This window comes from Nerophis lumbriciformis, linkage group LG30 (genome assembly GCF_033978685.3).
Source record: "Nerophis lumbriciformis linkage group LG30, RoL_Nlum_v2.1, whole genome shotgun sequence".
NCBI lineage: Eukaryota > Metazoa > Chordata > Actinopteri > Syngnathiformes > Syngnathidae > Nerophis > Nerophis lumbriciformis.
This window is the reverse complement of record NC_084577.2, coordinates 5,753,625-5,771,984: the sequence shown is the minus strand read 5'-3', so window position 1 is coordinate 5,771,984 and position 18,360 is coordinate 5,753,625. Positions and strand designations below refer to the sequence as shown.

The 18,360-nt window shown below is 38.4% G+C and overlaps 2 protein-coding genes across 3 annotated transcripts in view; one reads left to right on the top strand and one right to left on the bottom strand.

Moving 5' to 3' along the window:
* The window catches only part of clcn2c (chloride channel 2c), a 456,474-nt gene extending 454,483 nt beyond the window's left edge, over positions 1-1,991 (top strand). The window contains exon 26 of the mRNA XM_072911968.1: positions 1,852-1,991. The gene's annotated coding sequence lies outside the window, so the exon portion shown is untranslated. The remainder of the gene's footprint in view (positions 1-1,851) is intronic.
* LOC133572607 (heat shock protein beta-7-like) overlaps positions 1-7,749 on the bottom strand; it is a 30,497-nt gene extending 22,748 nt beyond the window's left edge. Inside the window, exons 1-2 of one of the 2 annotated variants that reach the window (XM_061925433.2) lie at positions 7,568-7,749; positions 1,838-2,007 (exon numbers count right to left, since the gene is read on the bottom strand). In XM_061925433.2, the coding sequence (XP_061781417.2) occupies positions 1,838-2,007; positions 7,568-7,587 (190 nt within the window). In that variant the 5' untranslated portion in view covers positions 7,588-7,749. Of the gene's footprint in view, positions 1-1,837; positions 2,073-7,567 lie in introns of those variants that run through there. The other variant, XM_072911969.1, reaches the window with a different exon arrangement.
* Between the last annotated feature and the right edge of the window lie 10,611 nt (positions 7,750-18,360).

The following is an 18,360-nucleotide window of genomic DNA, read 5'->3' as shown; positions in this document are numbered from 1 at the left end:
TCTCTGTCGTAGCATAGCTTTCGTCGGTAAAGTGTGCGGAACAAACGTCCAATTTCTTGCCACTTTCGCATCTTTGGGCCACTGGTACAACTTGAATCCGTCCCTGTTCGTGTTGTTACACCCTCCGACAACACACCGACGAGGCATGATGTCTACGGAAAACAGTCGAAAAAACGGAAAATAACAGAGCTGATTTGACACGATGTTTGAGAAAATGGCGGATTGCTTCCCGATGTGACGCCACGTTGTGACGTCATTGCTCCGAGAGCGAATATTAGAAAGGCGTTTAATTCGCCAAAATTCACCCATTTAGAGTTCGGAAATCGGTAAAAAAAATATATGGTCTTTTTTCTGCAACATCAAGGTATATATTGACGCTTACATAGGTCTGGTGATAATGTTCCCCTTTAAGTTGGAGAAAATGTGGTAGTTTATAAATCAATTCATGTTTCTGTGCGGCCCGGTAGCAAATGCATCACAAACCGGGGACCAGTGTACTAGATGACAACATATAAGCAGCATCAAAATTGACAGACTATTAAAATGAATGAAATCTCCCTGTGGCTAAGATTGGTTATAAAACAATGGGCAGGGCACATTCGGCTCGTGGGCCATAGTTTAGACACCCCTGGGTAACAGTTAAAATGGTGAACAAAGTTACATAAGTTACATTGAATGAACAAGATATGGTTTATTCAGCATTTTTTAACTTTAGAAAGTTATATGATTGAAACCGATAATGATGCCAAAAAACATAAAAATAGATGGGAAGTCCCCAAAATGCTTATTTTGAAAATGTAATTTTGTTTATAAATTATATGCAATCTGTTGTTGTGTTCCCTAATTTAAGTGTACATGAATGAAGGTGTGTGTTGCTGAGCCCGACCTGGACATAATCTGGACTGGACCTGGTTTTAAGAACCATTTAAACTATCTAATTTCATTGACCACCTGGTCTGGTGAAGATAATTTCCTTTATTTAAAAAAATTAAAAAAAATGAATAAAAAGCATTTTCTTGAACAAAAAACTAATTAAAATAAAAACAGTTACATAGAAACTAGTATTAATGGAAATGAGTCAAATTAACTGTTAAAGGTTAGTACTATTAGTGGACCAGCAGCACACACAATCATGTGTGCTTCCCTTGCAGACTGTATTGATATATATTGTGGGAGCCAGAATATTAATAACAGTAGAAAACAACCATTTTGTGTGAATGAGTGAGAATGAAAGATCATTTTTATTTTTTTATCTTTATTTAGCCTTTATTTAACTAGGTAAAATCCCATTGAGATCAAAGATCTCTTTTCCAAGGGAGACCTGGAATGGTGCTAATGAGTGAGAATGAATGGGGGAGGGAGGGTTTTTGGATTGGTGCACTAACTCTAAGTGTATCTTGTCTTTTTTATGTTGATTTATTAAAAAAATAAAAATGAATGAAATCTCCCTGTGGGTAAGATTGGTTATAAAACAATGGGTAGGGCTCCTTTGGCTTGCGGGCCATAGTTTGGACACCCCTGAGTTACAGTAAAAATGGTGAACAAAATTACATAATTTACATTGAATGAACAAAATATGGTAGTGGATAGTGGAGTAGGCACTACGTTGTTTAATTATTTTAAGAGTTTGGCCTTGGTGGAAGTCTCTTCTTTAGTTCGCTTTAGGCGCGAAAGTCACAACACAGTAGAAAAATCCTTGTACACTATTCTGTGGAACTGGACTCTGCGGCATATGCACCTACTTGAAAACAAATCTTGAATCAAGAGTCTGAAACGTACAAGAAACATGAAAGGATCTGTTCTAAAAAAATGTGTTTCTCATGCATCTTCCACTTACTGCTGTGTCCGTAGGAGCATCGGCCGTGCTTGCAGAATGGGTCCTGGCAGTTGGGACCAGCATGGCACTCTTCCCGAAACAGACCGGTAGAATCTTGGGAGTCGAGGAAAGTCGGAAGAAGGGAATCCAGGTTGTCGCATGAGCTCTCTGACCGAAAGCAACTGGAGGTGCTGTAACGAGCAGATGAGCGACAGGATGAGGAGGATCTGTGACTGGAAGAAGTCAGTGATTCCATTGCGCCAAACGCAGGTTCTGGAACCATCACGGTCTTTGTGCACATGACATACTTGGCGGGGTCCTTATAAAGCATGGAGGGTCTGCTGCTTCCATTCTTCACTTACCCTTACATGGCTAATGGGCTGACTACTCGGGCCAAGAATGTAACGACAAAACTGATAAGGTGTGAAGACCCTGTTTCGTTGAAGCCCGTGCAGACCTGAGATAAGCTTGAGGAGGGATACTTGTGGTCAGAAATAGAAGCGTGTCGGAATGAAAGGGTCATCTCTTCAGTTAGGTCCACTGTGTGAAGTCTTGTCAATAATGCAAGAAAATGAGAGTTGTGTTTGCTAAGGGAGCAGGAGAAAATAAACGAAATGGAGACGTCCATCGGGGGGGACAGACCGGGATTACAGGAATCAGTCACACAACCAGGGACGTGCACAAGTCAGAAGAAAGGGCACCTATAAATAAAATGACCGTATTTTCTGGACTATAAGCCGCACCCACTACATTTTGAAATACTTAATTTGTTCATATACTAGACACACCAAAATCCATATAAGGATTTTGTAAATGTTTATTTACACACCTTAAAGGCCTACTGATACCCACTACTACCGACCACGCAGTCTGGTAGTTTATATATCAATGATGAAATCTTAACATTGCAACACATGCCAATACGGCCGGGTTAGCTTACTAAAGTGCAATATTAAATTCCGCGCGAAATATCCTGCTGAAAACGTCTCGGTATGATGACGTCAGCGCGTGACGTCACGGATTGTGGAGGACATTTTGGGACAGCATGGTGGCCAGCTATTAAATCGTCTGTTTTCATCGCAACATCCCACAGTATTCTGGACATCTGTGTTGGTGAATATTTTGCAATTTGTTCAATGAACAATAGAGACAGCAAAGAAGAAAGCTGTAGGTGGGAAGCGGTGTATTGCGGCAGGTGTTGTGCTGGATAACGCACCCCCGCTGTAGAATGCACCCCCTGACTGTTGTGCCGGATAACACAGCCGGTGTTTCATTGTTTACATTCCGGAAAGATGACAGTCAAGCTTTACCATTGGCCTGTGGAGAACTGGGACAACAGAGACTCTTACCAGGAGGACTTTGAGTTGGATGCGCAACCGCGGTACCGTGAGTACGCATGCAGCTGCGGCTTCCAAACATTTGATCGCTTGCCCGTACGTGCGTGCCGCTATGTGCATGTCACGTACGTAACTTTGGGGACTTTGGGGAAATATATGTGGGGAGGTGAACGGTACTTTGGGCTGTGGGATTGTGTTGTGCAGGTGTTTGAGTTGTATTGGCAGGTTATATGGACGGGAGGGGGGAGGTGTTTGTTATGCGGGATTAACTTGTGGCATATTAAATATAAGCCTGGTTGTGTTGTGGCTAATAGAGTATATATATGTCTTGTGTTTATTTACTGTTTTAGTCATTCCCAGCTGAATATCAGGTCCCACCCGCCTCTCACAGCATCTTCCCTATCTGAATCGCTCCCACTGCCCTCTAGTCCTCTAGTCCTTCACTCTCACTTTCCTCATCCACAAATCTTTCATCCTCGCTCAAATTAATGGGGAAATCGTTGCTTTCTCGGTCCGAATTGCTCTCACTGCTGATGGCCATATCACGCGCATATCGTCTGCTACATCCGGTACAGGCAAGGCTTTTATATCAGCGACCAAAAGTTGCAAACTTTATCGTCAATGTTCTCTACTAAATCCTTCCAGCAAAAATATGGCAATATCGCGAAATGATCAAGTATGACACATAGAATGGACCTGCTATCCCCGTTTAAATAAGAAAATCGCATTTCAGTAGGCCTTTAATTGAGTTTGATTTTTGAGTTTATTTGGAACATGCATGCATACAACATGATACATCACAATTTCCAGTTTTTCTATTCAACATGTTCGAAAAGAAGTAAGAAGAATGAGAGTTTATTTAATCCTACCCCTTTTCCTTTACAAAGCAGTTGCTAAAGCTTTTGTTCACTTCCTGTTCTCAATCTATTCACAATATACTCCATAAGTCATAACAATAAAAATAAATAAATAATAATTGGTGAAGTAAGTTACATTTCATATGAGTAAGATTATCTTGAAAATGAATGGATGGACGAAATAAATTCAGAATGTTTATCATGGTTCTTCGTCTTTGTACTTTGTAAACACTTTAGGTTTGAAGAGTGGTTTCCAAAGAGTGCCTGTAACACGGCAGTGAAACGGCTGATCAAACACAACAGAAAAGTATTTTTTCATCCTATTTGAGATGAATAAGATGTTCTACTTTTTTAATAAGGTTCAATATGTTTATCAGGATTCTTCTTCCTTGTACTTTGTAAACACTTTGTGTTTGAACAGTTTCTTAAAGTGGATCATTCTAGTATATTGTTTGAGTGGATCATTCTAGTATATTGTTTGATTTCTTTGCTTAATCCGCTCCATAATTATTTGTTAGAGAAGAAAAATGCATAGATTAGCCAGCAGGTGTCCAACTCAAGGCCCGGGGCCAGATTTGGCCCACCACATCATTTTGAATGGCCCGTGAAAGCTTGGAAATAGCATGAATCAATGAAGTACTTTATCTTTCTTTCTTTTTATATTTTGACAGAAAAAAAGACATATATATCTTTTAAATTGTATCTATCTAATAATGCAACAGATGATATATTATCATACTTTCGAAAAACATTTGGGGTAAAAACATACATACATATCTACTTAGCCTTATGATTTCAAAGCAATTTATCTATCAAATTGTACACTCTAAACATGACAATATACTTTTCTTTTTTTTTTAAACAGCTCGGTATTCAGAATCCTACCGTAAAAAACAACAACTGTGGTACCATTTTTACATTTACAGTAATACACTGTGAAAACAGCAACTATATTTTTATGCAAAAAAAAAACAACAACAAAACTGGCAGCTCAATCACCAGAATATTACAGTAAAATTGTGTGACCATTTTATTGTAAATTTTATGGTAAAATTCTGCCATTTTTCTTACCGCAAAATCTACAGATTTTTTTTTCTTACAGTGGAGGTAAAATATACATTTACTAATCACATGCATCCTCTGAGGGCAGCCAAAACTGCAACGTGGCCCTCAACGAAAACGAGTTTGACACCCCTGGATTAGCCGCAGGGTTCAAAAGTTTGGAAATAAAGTGGAGGCTTGTATCATGATGATGAAAATCCCAGAAAGATAACTTGGATATTTTAGTCAACACAACCGAAACAAACCCAAATGATCAAATTGAATAAGTAAAAAAGGAATGTGTGTCGTCCCTCGCCACATTGCGCCTTCACGTTTTTTTTATTGGGTTTTTTAAAGACTATTTTACGTATCTTTGGCCTAAATTAAGCATTTTTTATCATAAAAACAGCTAAATTAATAAAAAATATGAAGATTTTAGATGAGACCAAAATGATGAGATCAGATTGGCCACGATGACTAAAGGGTTCATCATGTTAAAAACCTTAATTAAAAGGTTATACTCCAAGGAACAAGGGAAAATTGTGTGTACTATTAGTGGGTGTGTTGTGTGTGATCTACTAAGACTGCGTGTTGATAAGTGATGCAGACCGCCTTGTTTAAATGAGGATTTTGCAAGTACTATACAGGGCATCACCACGGAGACACTCTCAATTACTTCACATCCATAGTTTCATGCTCCTACCTGCAGAGGTGGGTAGAGTAGCCAGAAATTGTACTCAAGTAAGAGTACTGTTACTTTAGAGATTTATTACTCAAGTAAAAGTAAGGAGTAGTCACCCAAATATTTACTTGAGTAAAAGTAAAAAGTATGTTGTGAAAAAACTACTCAAGTACTGAGTAACTGATGAGTAACATACACTCACATATCATATACCGTATTTTCCGCACTATAAGGCGCACCTAAAAACCACACATTTTCTCAAAAGCTGACAGTGCGCCTTATAACCCGGTGCGCTTTATTACGATTCATTTTCATAAAGTTTCGATCTCGCAACTTCGGTAAACAGCCGCCATCTTTTTTCCCGGTAGAACAGGAAGCGCTTCTTCTTCTACGCAAGCAACCGCCAAGGAAAGCACCCGCCCCCATAGAACAGGAAGCGCTTCTTCTTCTACTGTAAGCAACCACCCGCCCCCGGAAGAAGAAGAAAAAACGCGCGGATATCACCGTACGTTTCATTTCCTGTTTACATCTGTAAAGACCACAAAATGGCTCCTACTAAGCGACAAGGATCCGGTTCATAAAAAGACGCAATCTCTCCATCCGCACACGGATTACTACCGTATTTCACAGCAACTGATATTCCTGTGAACCGCACTGTGGAACGGGAGCACGTACGGTGAATATTCGCACCACAGGGAATGAGAAGTCATCCTTCACTGTGGTTCTAGCTTGCCATGCTAACTTCCACCCATGGTGATATTCAAAAGGAAGACCTTGCCAAAAGAGACCTTTCCAGCCGGCGTCATCATAAAAGCTAACTCGAAGGGATGGATGGATGAAGAAAAGATGAGCGAGTGGTTAAGGGAAGTTTACGCGAAGAGGCCGGGTGGCTTTTTTCACACAGCTCCGAAGGCGAACACACCTTCACTAAGACGGGCAGACAGCGCCGGACGACATACGCCAACATTTGCCAGTGGATCGTAAATGCCTGGGCAGATATTTCGTTCACAACTGTGGTCCGAGCTTTCCGGAAGGCAGGATTCACAGAACAACAGCGACACTGACTCCGATGACTTCGACGAGACGGAACCGGCCATTTTGGATACCACGCTTGCGCAACTTTTCAATTCGGACACCGAAGACGAAGAATTCGAAGGATTTACGAATGAAGAATAACTTCAGAAGGTGAGCGCTATGTTTATTTTGTGTGTTGTGACATTAACGTTCGAGCAACATTATGTTGCTATTGCTCTACACTATTTTGAATTTTACTATGTTTGTGATTGCACATTTGCGTACATTTTGGGACAGAGTTGTTAGAACGCTGGTTTTCAATATATTATTAAAGTTTGACTGAACTATCTGACTGTTTTTTTGACATTCCCTTTAGCGCAGCGTAGGCGCGGCTTATAATCCGGGGCGGCTTATTGGTGGACAAAGTTATGAAATATGTAATTCATTGAAGGTGCGGCTAATAATCCGGTGCGCCTTATAGTGCGGAAAATACGGTATATATATATATATATATATATATATATATATATATATATATATATACACACATATATATATATATACACACACACATTTATATATATATATATATATATATATATATACACATTTATATATATATATATATATATATATATATATGTATATATATATATATATATATATATATATATATATATATATACAGCATATAATTTATATTTATTTATTTTGCCGTTTTTGTTTACATGTTAAAGGTGTTTTAATGAATATACATGCATGTTTAACACATATAGATTCCTTTCTTTCATGAAGACAAGAATTTAAGTTGGTGTATTACCTGATTCTGATGACTTGCATTGATTGTAATCAGACAGTAGTGCTGATAGCGTCCACGTTTTCAAATGGAGGAGAAAAAAAGTTCCTCCTTTCTGTCTAATACCACATGAAAGTGGTTGGTTTTGGGCATTTTATTTGTCCAGCTTCCATATTCGTTTTTTACAAGAAATACATTGGCGGCAAACTCCGTAGCTTGCTAGCTTGTTTGCGCTGGCTTTCGGAGACTCTTGTTTTGAAAGCGCAGGCGCGATGGAGCGGCACTTTTATTGTGAAGACAGGAACTGTGCAGTCAGTCTTTAGGCTTTTGACGGGAAATAAAAAAGGGTCTTTTTTCCTTCACACTTTTGATTGATTGATTGAAACTTTTATCAGTAGATTGCACAGTACAGTACATATTCCGTACAATTGACCACTAAATGGTAACACCCCAATAAGTTTTTCAACTTGTTTAAGTCAGGTCATGTGACCGCTTGGCTCTGTTTGATTGGTCCAACGTCACCAGTGACTGCATCTGATTGGTGGAACGGAGTGAACGTCACCAGTGACTGTATTTGTTGAAACGCAGGCACTATGAAGGTCTGTCTGACAGACCAAAACAAACAAAGCGTGCATTAACAGATCGATAAAAATTAGTAGCGAGTAGCGAGCTGAATGTAGATAAAAGTAGCGGAGTAAAAGTAGCGTTTCTTCTCTATAAATATACTCAAGTAAAAGTAAAAGTATGTTGCATTAAAACTACTCTTAGAAGTACAATTTATCCCAAAAGTTACTCAAGTAGATGTAACGGAGTAAGTGTAGCGCGTTACTACCCACCTCTGCCTACCTGTGGCTTTTTGTTCTGTTTTTAAACAAGCAGGAGACATGTATCACTTTTTATGGGCATTTTAGAAGCAGTCCTTCGGTGCATCTACATTGCATTTTCCCCACTCTGAAAATACATTCATGGGAGAGGCTGCGGCCCTGACTGGGAATGTGAAGGAGAATACGCAAGAAAATGCACATTGCTATAAGTTTTTATTAACATAGGAGATAAGTTGATAATATATCTTCCATATAGAAAAGCGAACAATATAAAAAATTTTAAAAAACACTAGCAGACACAAAAAAGCATTAATTTCATCAGGCCCTTAAAGGGAAACTGCACTTTAAGGGCCTATCGTTCAGAATCATAATGAATGACGATGATTGTTTTTTTTTTTTTCATTCTAAATATTAAATGCGATCAAAAGTTTGCATACAATGGAGCCTACGGGAGCCGTGCAATGCTGCCTGTGAAGCCCTTAAAAAAACATCCAAACACCTCCATTACGGTTTTATATCCATGATATAAGTATATATGTAATGTAGTAACAGGCACATTTATTATAACATTTAATATTTACGTATTTTGCTCATTTTAAGCACACGTGGCGCATTACTTTAAAACACGCATTCTTCATCACTGATTATTACTCACTGCAGACTTTATGAGAGCCAACAAACATAATAAAACATCACTTACTGTACAATGTCTGCTGTCATTAGGATGCCGACTGCTAGGATGTTCATATATTGGCATTTAGATGAAGAATGTCTCATAATCCTCACAAAGAAAAGGGGTGGTGAGGCCTAAGCGTCTTTTCGTGTCATCCTGAATGGCGTTCGAAATGTACCAACTTGTCGGACTACCTACTCTGACGTCTTCTGTCCAGGTGAGAGGATTGATTTATGATCTACAATAAACTTACATGGAGCAAGGAAGCGAGAAAACAGCAGACCACTCGATGATGTAAACATAGGGAGACACGCAAGTGATTACAGCGCCACTATAAATAGTTTGTCTGCGTTGGTGCTAATGACAAAAAAATCACTTTGGAGAGGCGGAGCCGGCAGTCCGACAGCGAGGCAGGGCACACCGGAGCCCTGCCCAAGATGGCGGCGAGGAGGCGTGGACGGCGAGCAAGCGGCGAGATCAACCCTGCAATTGTTACCAGGTGCGTGGAGCGCCCAGCTGGGCACAATTTAATAATCACCTCACACTGTGTAAAAGGGCGGCAGCCGGAAACGTCAGGGAGAGAGGCGGAGATCACAGAAGAAGCCAAAGAGAAGTGGATGCTGAACGAGAGCGAGAGAGAGCCACAGGAAGACGAAGACGCACGCGACTGAAAAGTTGGAGCGACAGAGGAAGAAGGACACGGCAAGGCTGAAAAGCAACCCGTAGAGACTTTTGACATATTGAAAAAATAAAATAAAGTCTAACCTGCACAACAATGTCCTTCCTTGGTGGTCCTGACAACCCGCACGACAGCAAGGGACTGTTACAATCACTAATACTTGGTTAATATTCAGTATTTTTTGTTGCGTTTTGTCATTTCCCTGCATTCTCTTTTTTGTTTTGTTTTTTCTTCAGTCAATTAGTCCCCAGCGAGGCACACCTGCAACTAATCTCTACCCAGTAGTATATAAGCTTGTCACCGACAGCTGATCCCTGCCGATTATTGTCTCCTGCACCTTCCACGTGCATGTGCCTGATTCGCTTTGTCCTGCCTGGTATGTTGTCTCTTCTTGTTGTTGAAATTCCTCACCTTTTTGTATTTGCTTTCTAGTCTTCCTGAGGTGAAGAGGATTTTGTTGGACCTTTTGTTGAGCTCAGTGCGCCGTGGCCTTTTCCCCCTGCCGACCACTGAGGGACCTGCTTTTGATTGTTTATTCATGGTGTGCACTTTTGCCCCATCGCTTTTTGTTACACTTTTTGGACTCATTAAATTGTTTAACATTTTGTAAATCAGCCTCGCCTCCCGTCTCTGCATCCTGGGATCACCTCCTTGATCAAACCCTAACAATTTTTGGCAGTTTTTGAATGGTTATTTATTATTTTATGGGCGAAATGGTGGAGCTCCCATTGGTTCCGCTCTAAGCAGACTTGTATTTACTTTTATCTACAAGTTAGAATGCATAAAAAAAACATCCATCCATCATAATGATTGTGAACGATAGGCAAAATTCCCCCAAAAAAGTGCAGTTCCCCTTTAAGTAATTCAGTAGCTATAAAATTATAAAATTATATTGCTGAATAGACAATACGTCAGATATTTTTTTTATTGGCAGTCCATACATGTATACATTAGAAAAAGCTGCAGCACAATATTTTTTTGCATGCACTTTTCAGACTTGCTAAATTAAGACGCAAAGTAGCATTCGCAGTTGAGTTTTATTCTTGATAAATAAAACTGTAAGTAGAATAATTACAGGTGAAACTAAAAAAAAATGTGGATATCGTGCAAAGGTTCGTTTATTCCAGAAATTGGATTTACAAGGTGAAACTAACACCTGACATAGGCTCATAACATGCAACTCAAGATATTACAAAACCTTATTTTTATATAGTTTTGATGATGATGGTATGAAAACCTCAAATTGAAAATCTCAGAGACATTTGGGGTTTTCAAAAACTGTAAGACAAGATGGTCAAAGTTTTAAAGAAAATAATTTTAAAATTAGTTGTAAAAGACTTAAAAAATAGTTATAAGAAAATATCAATTAAATAAATAAAATAGATTAACAAGGCAGAAATTCCTGGTTCGATCCCTGGCGGAAAATCTGGCATAAATGTTTCCTCATTTATGTTTCGATTATGTTGAGTGTGTTATTTTGCACTAAAAAAAACAAATTGTTGAACAATTTATTTCCCGTGGATGTGTTTTAGTCAAAAACATGCATCATTGAAGAAAATCTCTTCACACAAATTAAAACATATTTGTAATAATGGTGGGTGGGGCCTCCAAATGAATATCTGTTTAGGGCCCTAATTTAGCCAGGGGCCACACTGCTACAGATTATTTTACCTATCACACATCTTTATTTTCTACTGTTAGAAAGTCGGTCATCTGTTTCATGTAAGTATATAAATACGTAAATACACACAGTAGCTTTATTATGAAACAATAACATACAAAAAATACTGTTGAAAATCAAAAAGTGCGAGGCATGTTTCCACCTCTTCAGATCGAACTTCATTACCGTTCAAGCGCCAAGTTCTTCTTGACGGAATGGTTCTTTCCTGCCGGCGGTCTCTTCCCCTCGTAATAAGTGAATAATGGCGGTGTGGTCATGTCAGGGAGCTAATCACACCTGTCTTTATGGTGTACACTTCTTGTAGTCACAGGTCAATGGTGTTGGAAGAGGGGAGCTAATGTAAGAGTGCACTATCAAATCATGATCATAAAACATTTGATGGAGCTCGTCGCACTTCCTTCTCCCATTAAACGCTGACCTGTGAGCGATGTCTCATACTCGTCCATCCATCTTCTATACTGCTCATCCTTTTCAGCCGGCCTGCGTTCTTTACTACATGAAAATAATCACATTACACCAGCTTTATTTTTATTTATTTTTTTTGCAAAGAACAATAGCAATATTTTGTATTAACTGGAACTCATAGCAGATGCATCAAACAATATTTTTATTATTGTTGTTATCAAATCCAAGGTGGCAATATTCATGTACAAACCCCGTTTCCATATGAGTTGGGAAATTGTGTAAATATAAACGAAATACAATGATTTGCAAATCATTTTCAACCCAAATTCAATTGAATGCACTACAAAGACAAGATATTTGATGTTCAAACTCATTAACTTTATTTTTTTTTTGCAAATAATAATTAACTTAGAATTTCATGGCTGCAACACATGCCAAAGTAGTTGGGAAAGGGCATGTTCACCACTGTGTTACATGGCCTTTTCCTTTTAACACAACACTCAGTAAACGTTTGGGAACTGAGGAGACACATTTTTTAAGCTTCTCAGGTGGAATTCTTTCCCATTCTTGCTTGATGTACAGCTTAAGTTGTTCAACAGTCCGAAGGTCTCCGTTGTGGTGTTTTAGGCTTCATAATGCGCCACACATTTTCAATGGGAGACAGGTCTGGACTACAGGCAGGCCAGTCTAGTACCAGCACTCTTTTACTATGAAGCCGTGGCTTGGCATTGTCTTGCTGAAATAAGCAGGGGCGTTCCATGGTAATGTTGCTTGGATGGCAACATATGTTGCTCCAAAACCTGTATGTCCTTTTCAGCATTAATGGCGCCTTCACAGATGTGTAAGTTACCCATGTCTTGGGCATTAATACACCCCTATACCATCACAGATGCTGGCTTTTACACTTTGCGCCTATAACAATCCGAATAGTTCTTTTCCTCTTTGGTCCGGAGGACACAACGTCCACAGTTTCCAAAAACAATTTGAAATGTGGACTCGTCAGACCACAGAACACTTTTCCACTTTGTGTCAGTCCATCTTAGATGAGCTCAGGCCCAGCGAAGCCAACAGCGTTTCTGGGTGTTGTTGATAAACGGTTTTTGCCTTGCATAGGAGAGTTTTAACTTGCACTTTCAGATGTAGCGACCAACTGTAGTTACTGACAGTGGGTTTCTGAAGTGTTCCTGAGCCCATGTGGTGATATCCTTTACACACTGATGTCGCTTGTTGATGCAGTACAGCCTGAGGGATCAAAGGTCACAGGCTTAGCTGCTTACGTGCAGTGATTTCTCCAGATTCTCTGAACCCTTTGATGATATTACGGACCGTAGATGGTGAAATCCCTAAATTCCTTGCAATAGCTGGTTGAGAAAGGTTTTTCTTATACTGTTCAACAATTTGCTCAGGCATTTGTTGACAAAGTGGTGACCCTCGCCCCATCCTTGTTTGTGAATGACTGAGCATTTCATGGAATCTACTTTAATACCCAATCATGGCACCCACCTGTGCCCAATTTGCCTGTTCACTTGTGGGATGTTCCAAATAAGTGTTTGATGAGCATTCCTCAACTTTATCAGTATTTATTGCCACCTTTCCCAACTTCTTTGTCACGTGTTGCTGGCATCAAATTCTAAAGTTAATGATTATTTGCACAAAAAAAAAAAGTTTAACAGTTTGAACATCAAATATGTTGTCTTTGTAGCATATTCAACTGAATATGGGTTGAAAATGATTTGAAAATCATTGTATTCCGTTTATATTTACATCTAACACAATTTCCCAACGCATATGGAAACGGGGTTTGTAATTACATTCGGCTAGAATAGGAAGTGAACAACCAAAAAGTTAAATACAGGTGGGGTGAGATTTCAGAGGGAGATGAAGGTTGTGTGTTTTTAATTGGGGGCCTATGATGATTTTCCTCTTTTCTGATGTTATTACAGTGTTGGACACTTGTGTTAAACAATGCCAAATGATAAGGTTCATGCACTTAGGTGTAAGCTTGCACGCAGTTTTGGATGTTGTTTTTTTAACAGTGGGCCATTTGTGATGTCACAGATTGACATATGTATTAAAAAACGGGATATAAATGTGACCGTGGAGTAAAATATACACCACATTTACACCAAAGCATGTCCAGTACATATTATCTAGACCAGTGGTTCTCAAACTTTTTTCCACCAAGTACCACCGCAGAAAAAATGCGTACCACCATAATGACCAACATTAAAAATACAGTCGCGAAGTAGGCCTAAGTATTCGTTAAAAACAAGGCAGAGGTTTTACATAACAAGTAAATGTAATATTTTTGGTCACTGTAACATTGCGCACAATTTGAACAGTAACACTATGTTTTGATATAGGAAAACAAAACACTGTACTTTAATCAAGTGATTTATTTTTTTTGGCATACCACTAGATGAAGCCCGCGTACCACAGTTTGAGAATATCTGATCTAGACCATAAGGAAGTGTTTTAAATGTAGATTAGCATCATCATAGGTCCTCTTTAATGGACGTCAGAGGATGAAGATAGTACAGTACAATTTGGACGCCTTATACCCTGTTTGTTTTTATGTTTGTTTTGACTTTAAATCTCGACACACTTCCTACATTTAGTTTCTGCGTTGATGTTTTTCAAGTAGGTAGTCTATGGTGGACCGTGGAAGGGTCTGACGGACTGTCTAACAGATGTCTGCTTGTTATTTAAGCGTACACGCACACATACTAGAAGAAATGAGTACACTGCATACACATATACTGACACTTTTCTCTGATAAGCATCCAATGACACAATTTGCCAGAAGCAAAAGATTAACATGCACACACACACACACACACACACACACACACACACACACACACACACACACACACACACACACACACACACACACACACACACATAAAAAGTACCACTCAAAAGCAAATCCTGTCAGACTCAAGGACAGCTCAGGCAACAAAATAATGCATCATTGCTTTTAAGGAGCCTTTAGAGACAAAATACAGATATTTGCATTTCCGATGAAATTTCAGAACTTCATTTAAGCTTTTCTATATTCTATCTTTTGAGTGCCCAACTGTTTAGTGTTTTGCCACTTTTTGCACTAATTGATGTTTTCTAATTGGTATGTACTCAGCAGGGAGAAGACACTGATGCAACTTTGATTATACATATGTTTGTTTTAAACCTGACTTGTAAACAACGTTACATAATAGTTGTAGTTGTAATTTGAGACAGCGTTGATGTCTAACGTTGAATCCATGTTGTTTGTCGGACAATGACATAAAAAAAAATCAACATCACAACTTAACATTGAGTAAATGTCGTCAAAAAGTATGTTGTTTCAACGTTGTAGAATGTTGGTTGGGAAATTACCAAAATTCAACGGTCAAATCAACGTCAGAACCCGACGTTGATTAAACGTCGTCAAAAAGCATGTTGTAGACTATTGGTTGGGAAATTACTAAATTTCAATTGTCAAATCAACGTCACAACCTGACATTGAATAAATGTCGTCAAAAAGCATGTTGTTTCAATGTTGTATTTGTGTTGTAGAATATTGGTTGGGAAATTACCAAAATACAACGGTCAAAGCAACTTTAGAACCCAACGTGGATTAAATGTAGTCAAAAAGCATGTTGTAGACGATTGGTTGGGAAATGACCATCAGTCAATGGTCAAGTCAACGTCAGAACCCAACATTGATTGAACGTCGTCAAAAAGCATGTTGTTTCAACGTTGTATTTGTGTTGTAGAATATTGGTTGGGAAATTACTAAAATACAACGGTCAAAGCAACGTCAGAACCCAACGTTGCTTAAATGTAGTCAAAAAGTATGTTGTAGACTATTGCTTGAGAAATGACCAACAGTCAATGGTCAAATCAACGTCAGAACCCAACATTGATTGAACGTCGTCAAAAAGCATGTTGTTTCAACGTTGTATTTGTGTTGTAGAATATTGGTTGGGAAATTACTAAAATACAACGGTCAAAGCAACGTCAGAACCCAACGTTGCTTAAATGTAGTCAAAAAGTATGTTGTAGACTATTGCTTGAGAAATGACCAACAGTCAATGGTCAAATCAACGTCAGAACCCAACATTGATTGAACGTCGTCAAAAAGCATGTTGTTTCAACGTTGTATTTGTGTTGTAGAATATTGGTTGGGAAATTACCAAAATACAACGGTCAAAGCAACGTCAGAACCCAACGTTGATTAAACAACGTCAAAAAGCATCTTTTAGACTATTGGTTGGGAAATTACCAAATTTCAATTGCCAAATCAACGTCACAACCTGACATTGAATAAATGTCGTCAAAAAGCATGTTGTTTCAATGTTGTATTTGTGTTGTAGAATATTGGTTGGGAAATTACCAAAATACAACGGTCAAAGCAACGTCAGAACCCAACGTGGATTAAATGTAGTCAAAAAGCATGTTGTAGACTATTGGTTGGGAAATGACCAACAGTCAATGGTCAAATCAACGTCAGAACCCAACATTGATTGAACGTCGTCAAAAAGCATGCTGTTTCAACGTTGTATTTGTGTTGTAGAATATTGGTGGTGAAATGACCAACATTCAATGGTCAAATCAATGTCAGAACCCAACGTTGATTAAACAACGTCAAAAAGCATCTTTTAGACTATTGGTTGGGAAATTACCAAATTTCAATTGCCAAATCAACGTCACAACCTGACATTGAATAAATGTCGTCAAAAAGCATGTTGTTTCAATGTTGTATTTGTGTTGTAGAATATTGGTTGGGAAATTACCAAAATACAACGGTCAAATCAACGTCAGAACCCAACGTTGATTAAATGTAGTCAAAAAGCATGTTGTAGACTATTGGTTGGGAAATAACCAATAGTCCATGGTCAAATCAACGTCAGAACCCAACATTGATTGAATGTCATCAAAAAGCATGCTGTTTCAACGTTGTATTTGTGTTGTCGTCAAAAAGCATGTTGTAGACTATTAGTTGGGAAATTACCAACAATCAATGGTCAAATCAATGTCAGAACCCAACGTTGATTAAATGAAGTCAAAAAGCATCTTTTAGACTATTGGTTGGGAAATTACCAAATTTCAATTGCCAAATCAACGTCACAACCTGACATTGAATAAATGTTGTCAAAAAGCATGTTGTTTCAATGTTGTATTTGTGTTGTAGAATATTGGTTGGGAAATTACCAAAATACAACGGTCAAATCAACGTCAGAACCCAACGTTGATTAAATGTAGTCAAAAAGCATGTTGTAGACTATTGGTTGGGAAATAACCAATAGTCCATGGTCAAATCAACGTCAGAACCCAACATTGATTGAATGTCATCAAAAAGCATGCTGTTTCAACGTTGTATTTGTGTTGTCGTCAAAAAGCATGTTGTAGACTATTGGTTGGGAAATTACCAACCTTCAATGGTCAAATCAACGTCAGAACCCAACTTTGATTAAACGTCGTCAAAAAGCATGCTGTTTCAACGTTGTATTTGTGTTGTAGAATTTTGGTGGGGAAATTACCAAAATACAACGGTAAACTCAACGTCAGAACCCAACGTTGCTTAAATGTAGTCAAAAAGTATGTTGTAGACTATTGGTTGGGAAATAACCAACAGTCAATGGTCAAGTCAACGTCAGAACCCAACATTGATTGAACGTCGTCAAAAAGCATGTTGTTTCAACGTTGTATTTGTGTTGTAGAATATTGGTTGGGAAATTACTAAAATACAATGGTCAAAGCAACGTCAGAACCCAACGTGGATTAAATGTAGTCAAAAAGCATGTTGTAGACTATTGCTTGAGAAATGACCAACAGTCAATGGTCAAATCAACGTCAGAACCAAACATTGATTGAACGTCGTCAAAAAGCATGTTGTTTCAACGTTGTATTTGTGTTGTAGAATATTGGTTGGGAAATTACCAAAATACAACGGTCAAAGCAACGTCAGAACCCAACGTTGATTAAACAACGTCAAAAAGCATGTTTTAGACTATTGGTTGGGAAATTACCAAATTTCAATTGCCAAATCAACGTCACAACCTGACATTGAATAAATGTCGTCAAAAAGCATGTTGTTTCAATGTTGTATTTGTGTTGTAGAATATTGGTTGGGAAATTACCAAAATACAACGGTCAAAGCAACGTCAGAACCCAACGTGGATTAAATGTAGTCAAAAAGCATGTTGTAGACTATTGGTTGGGAAATGACCAACAGTCAATGGTCAAATCAACGTCAGAACCCAACATTGATTGAACGTCGTCAAAAAGCATGCTGTTTCAACGTTGTATTTGTGTTGTAGAATATTGGTGGTGAAATGACCAACATTCAATGGTCAAATCAATGTCAGAACCCAACGTTGATTAAACAACGTCAAAAAGCATGTTTTAGACTATTGGTTGGGAAATTACCAAATTTCAATTGCCAAATCAACGTCACAACCTGACATTGAATAAATGTTGTCAAAAAGCATGTTGTTTCAATGTTGTATTTGTGTTGTAGAATATTGGTTGGGAAATTACCAAAATACAACGGTCAAATCAACGTCAGAA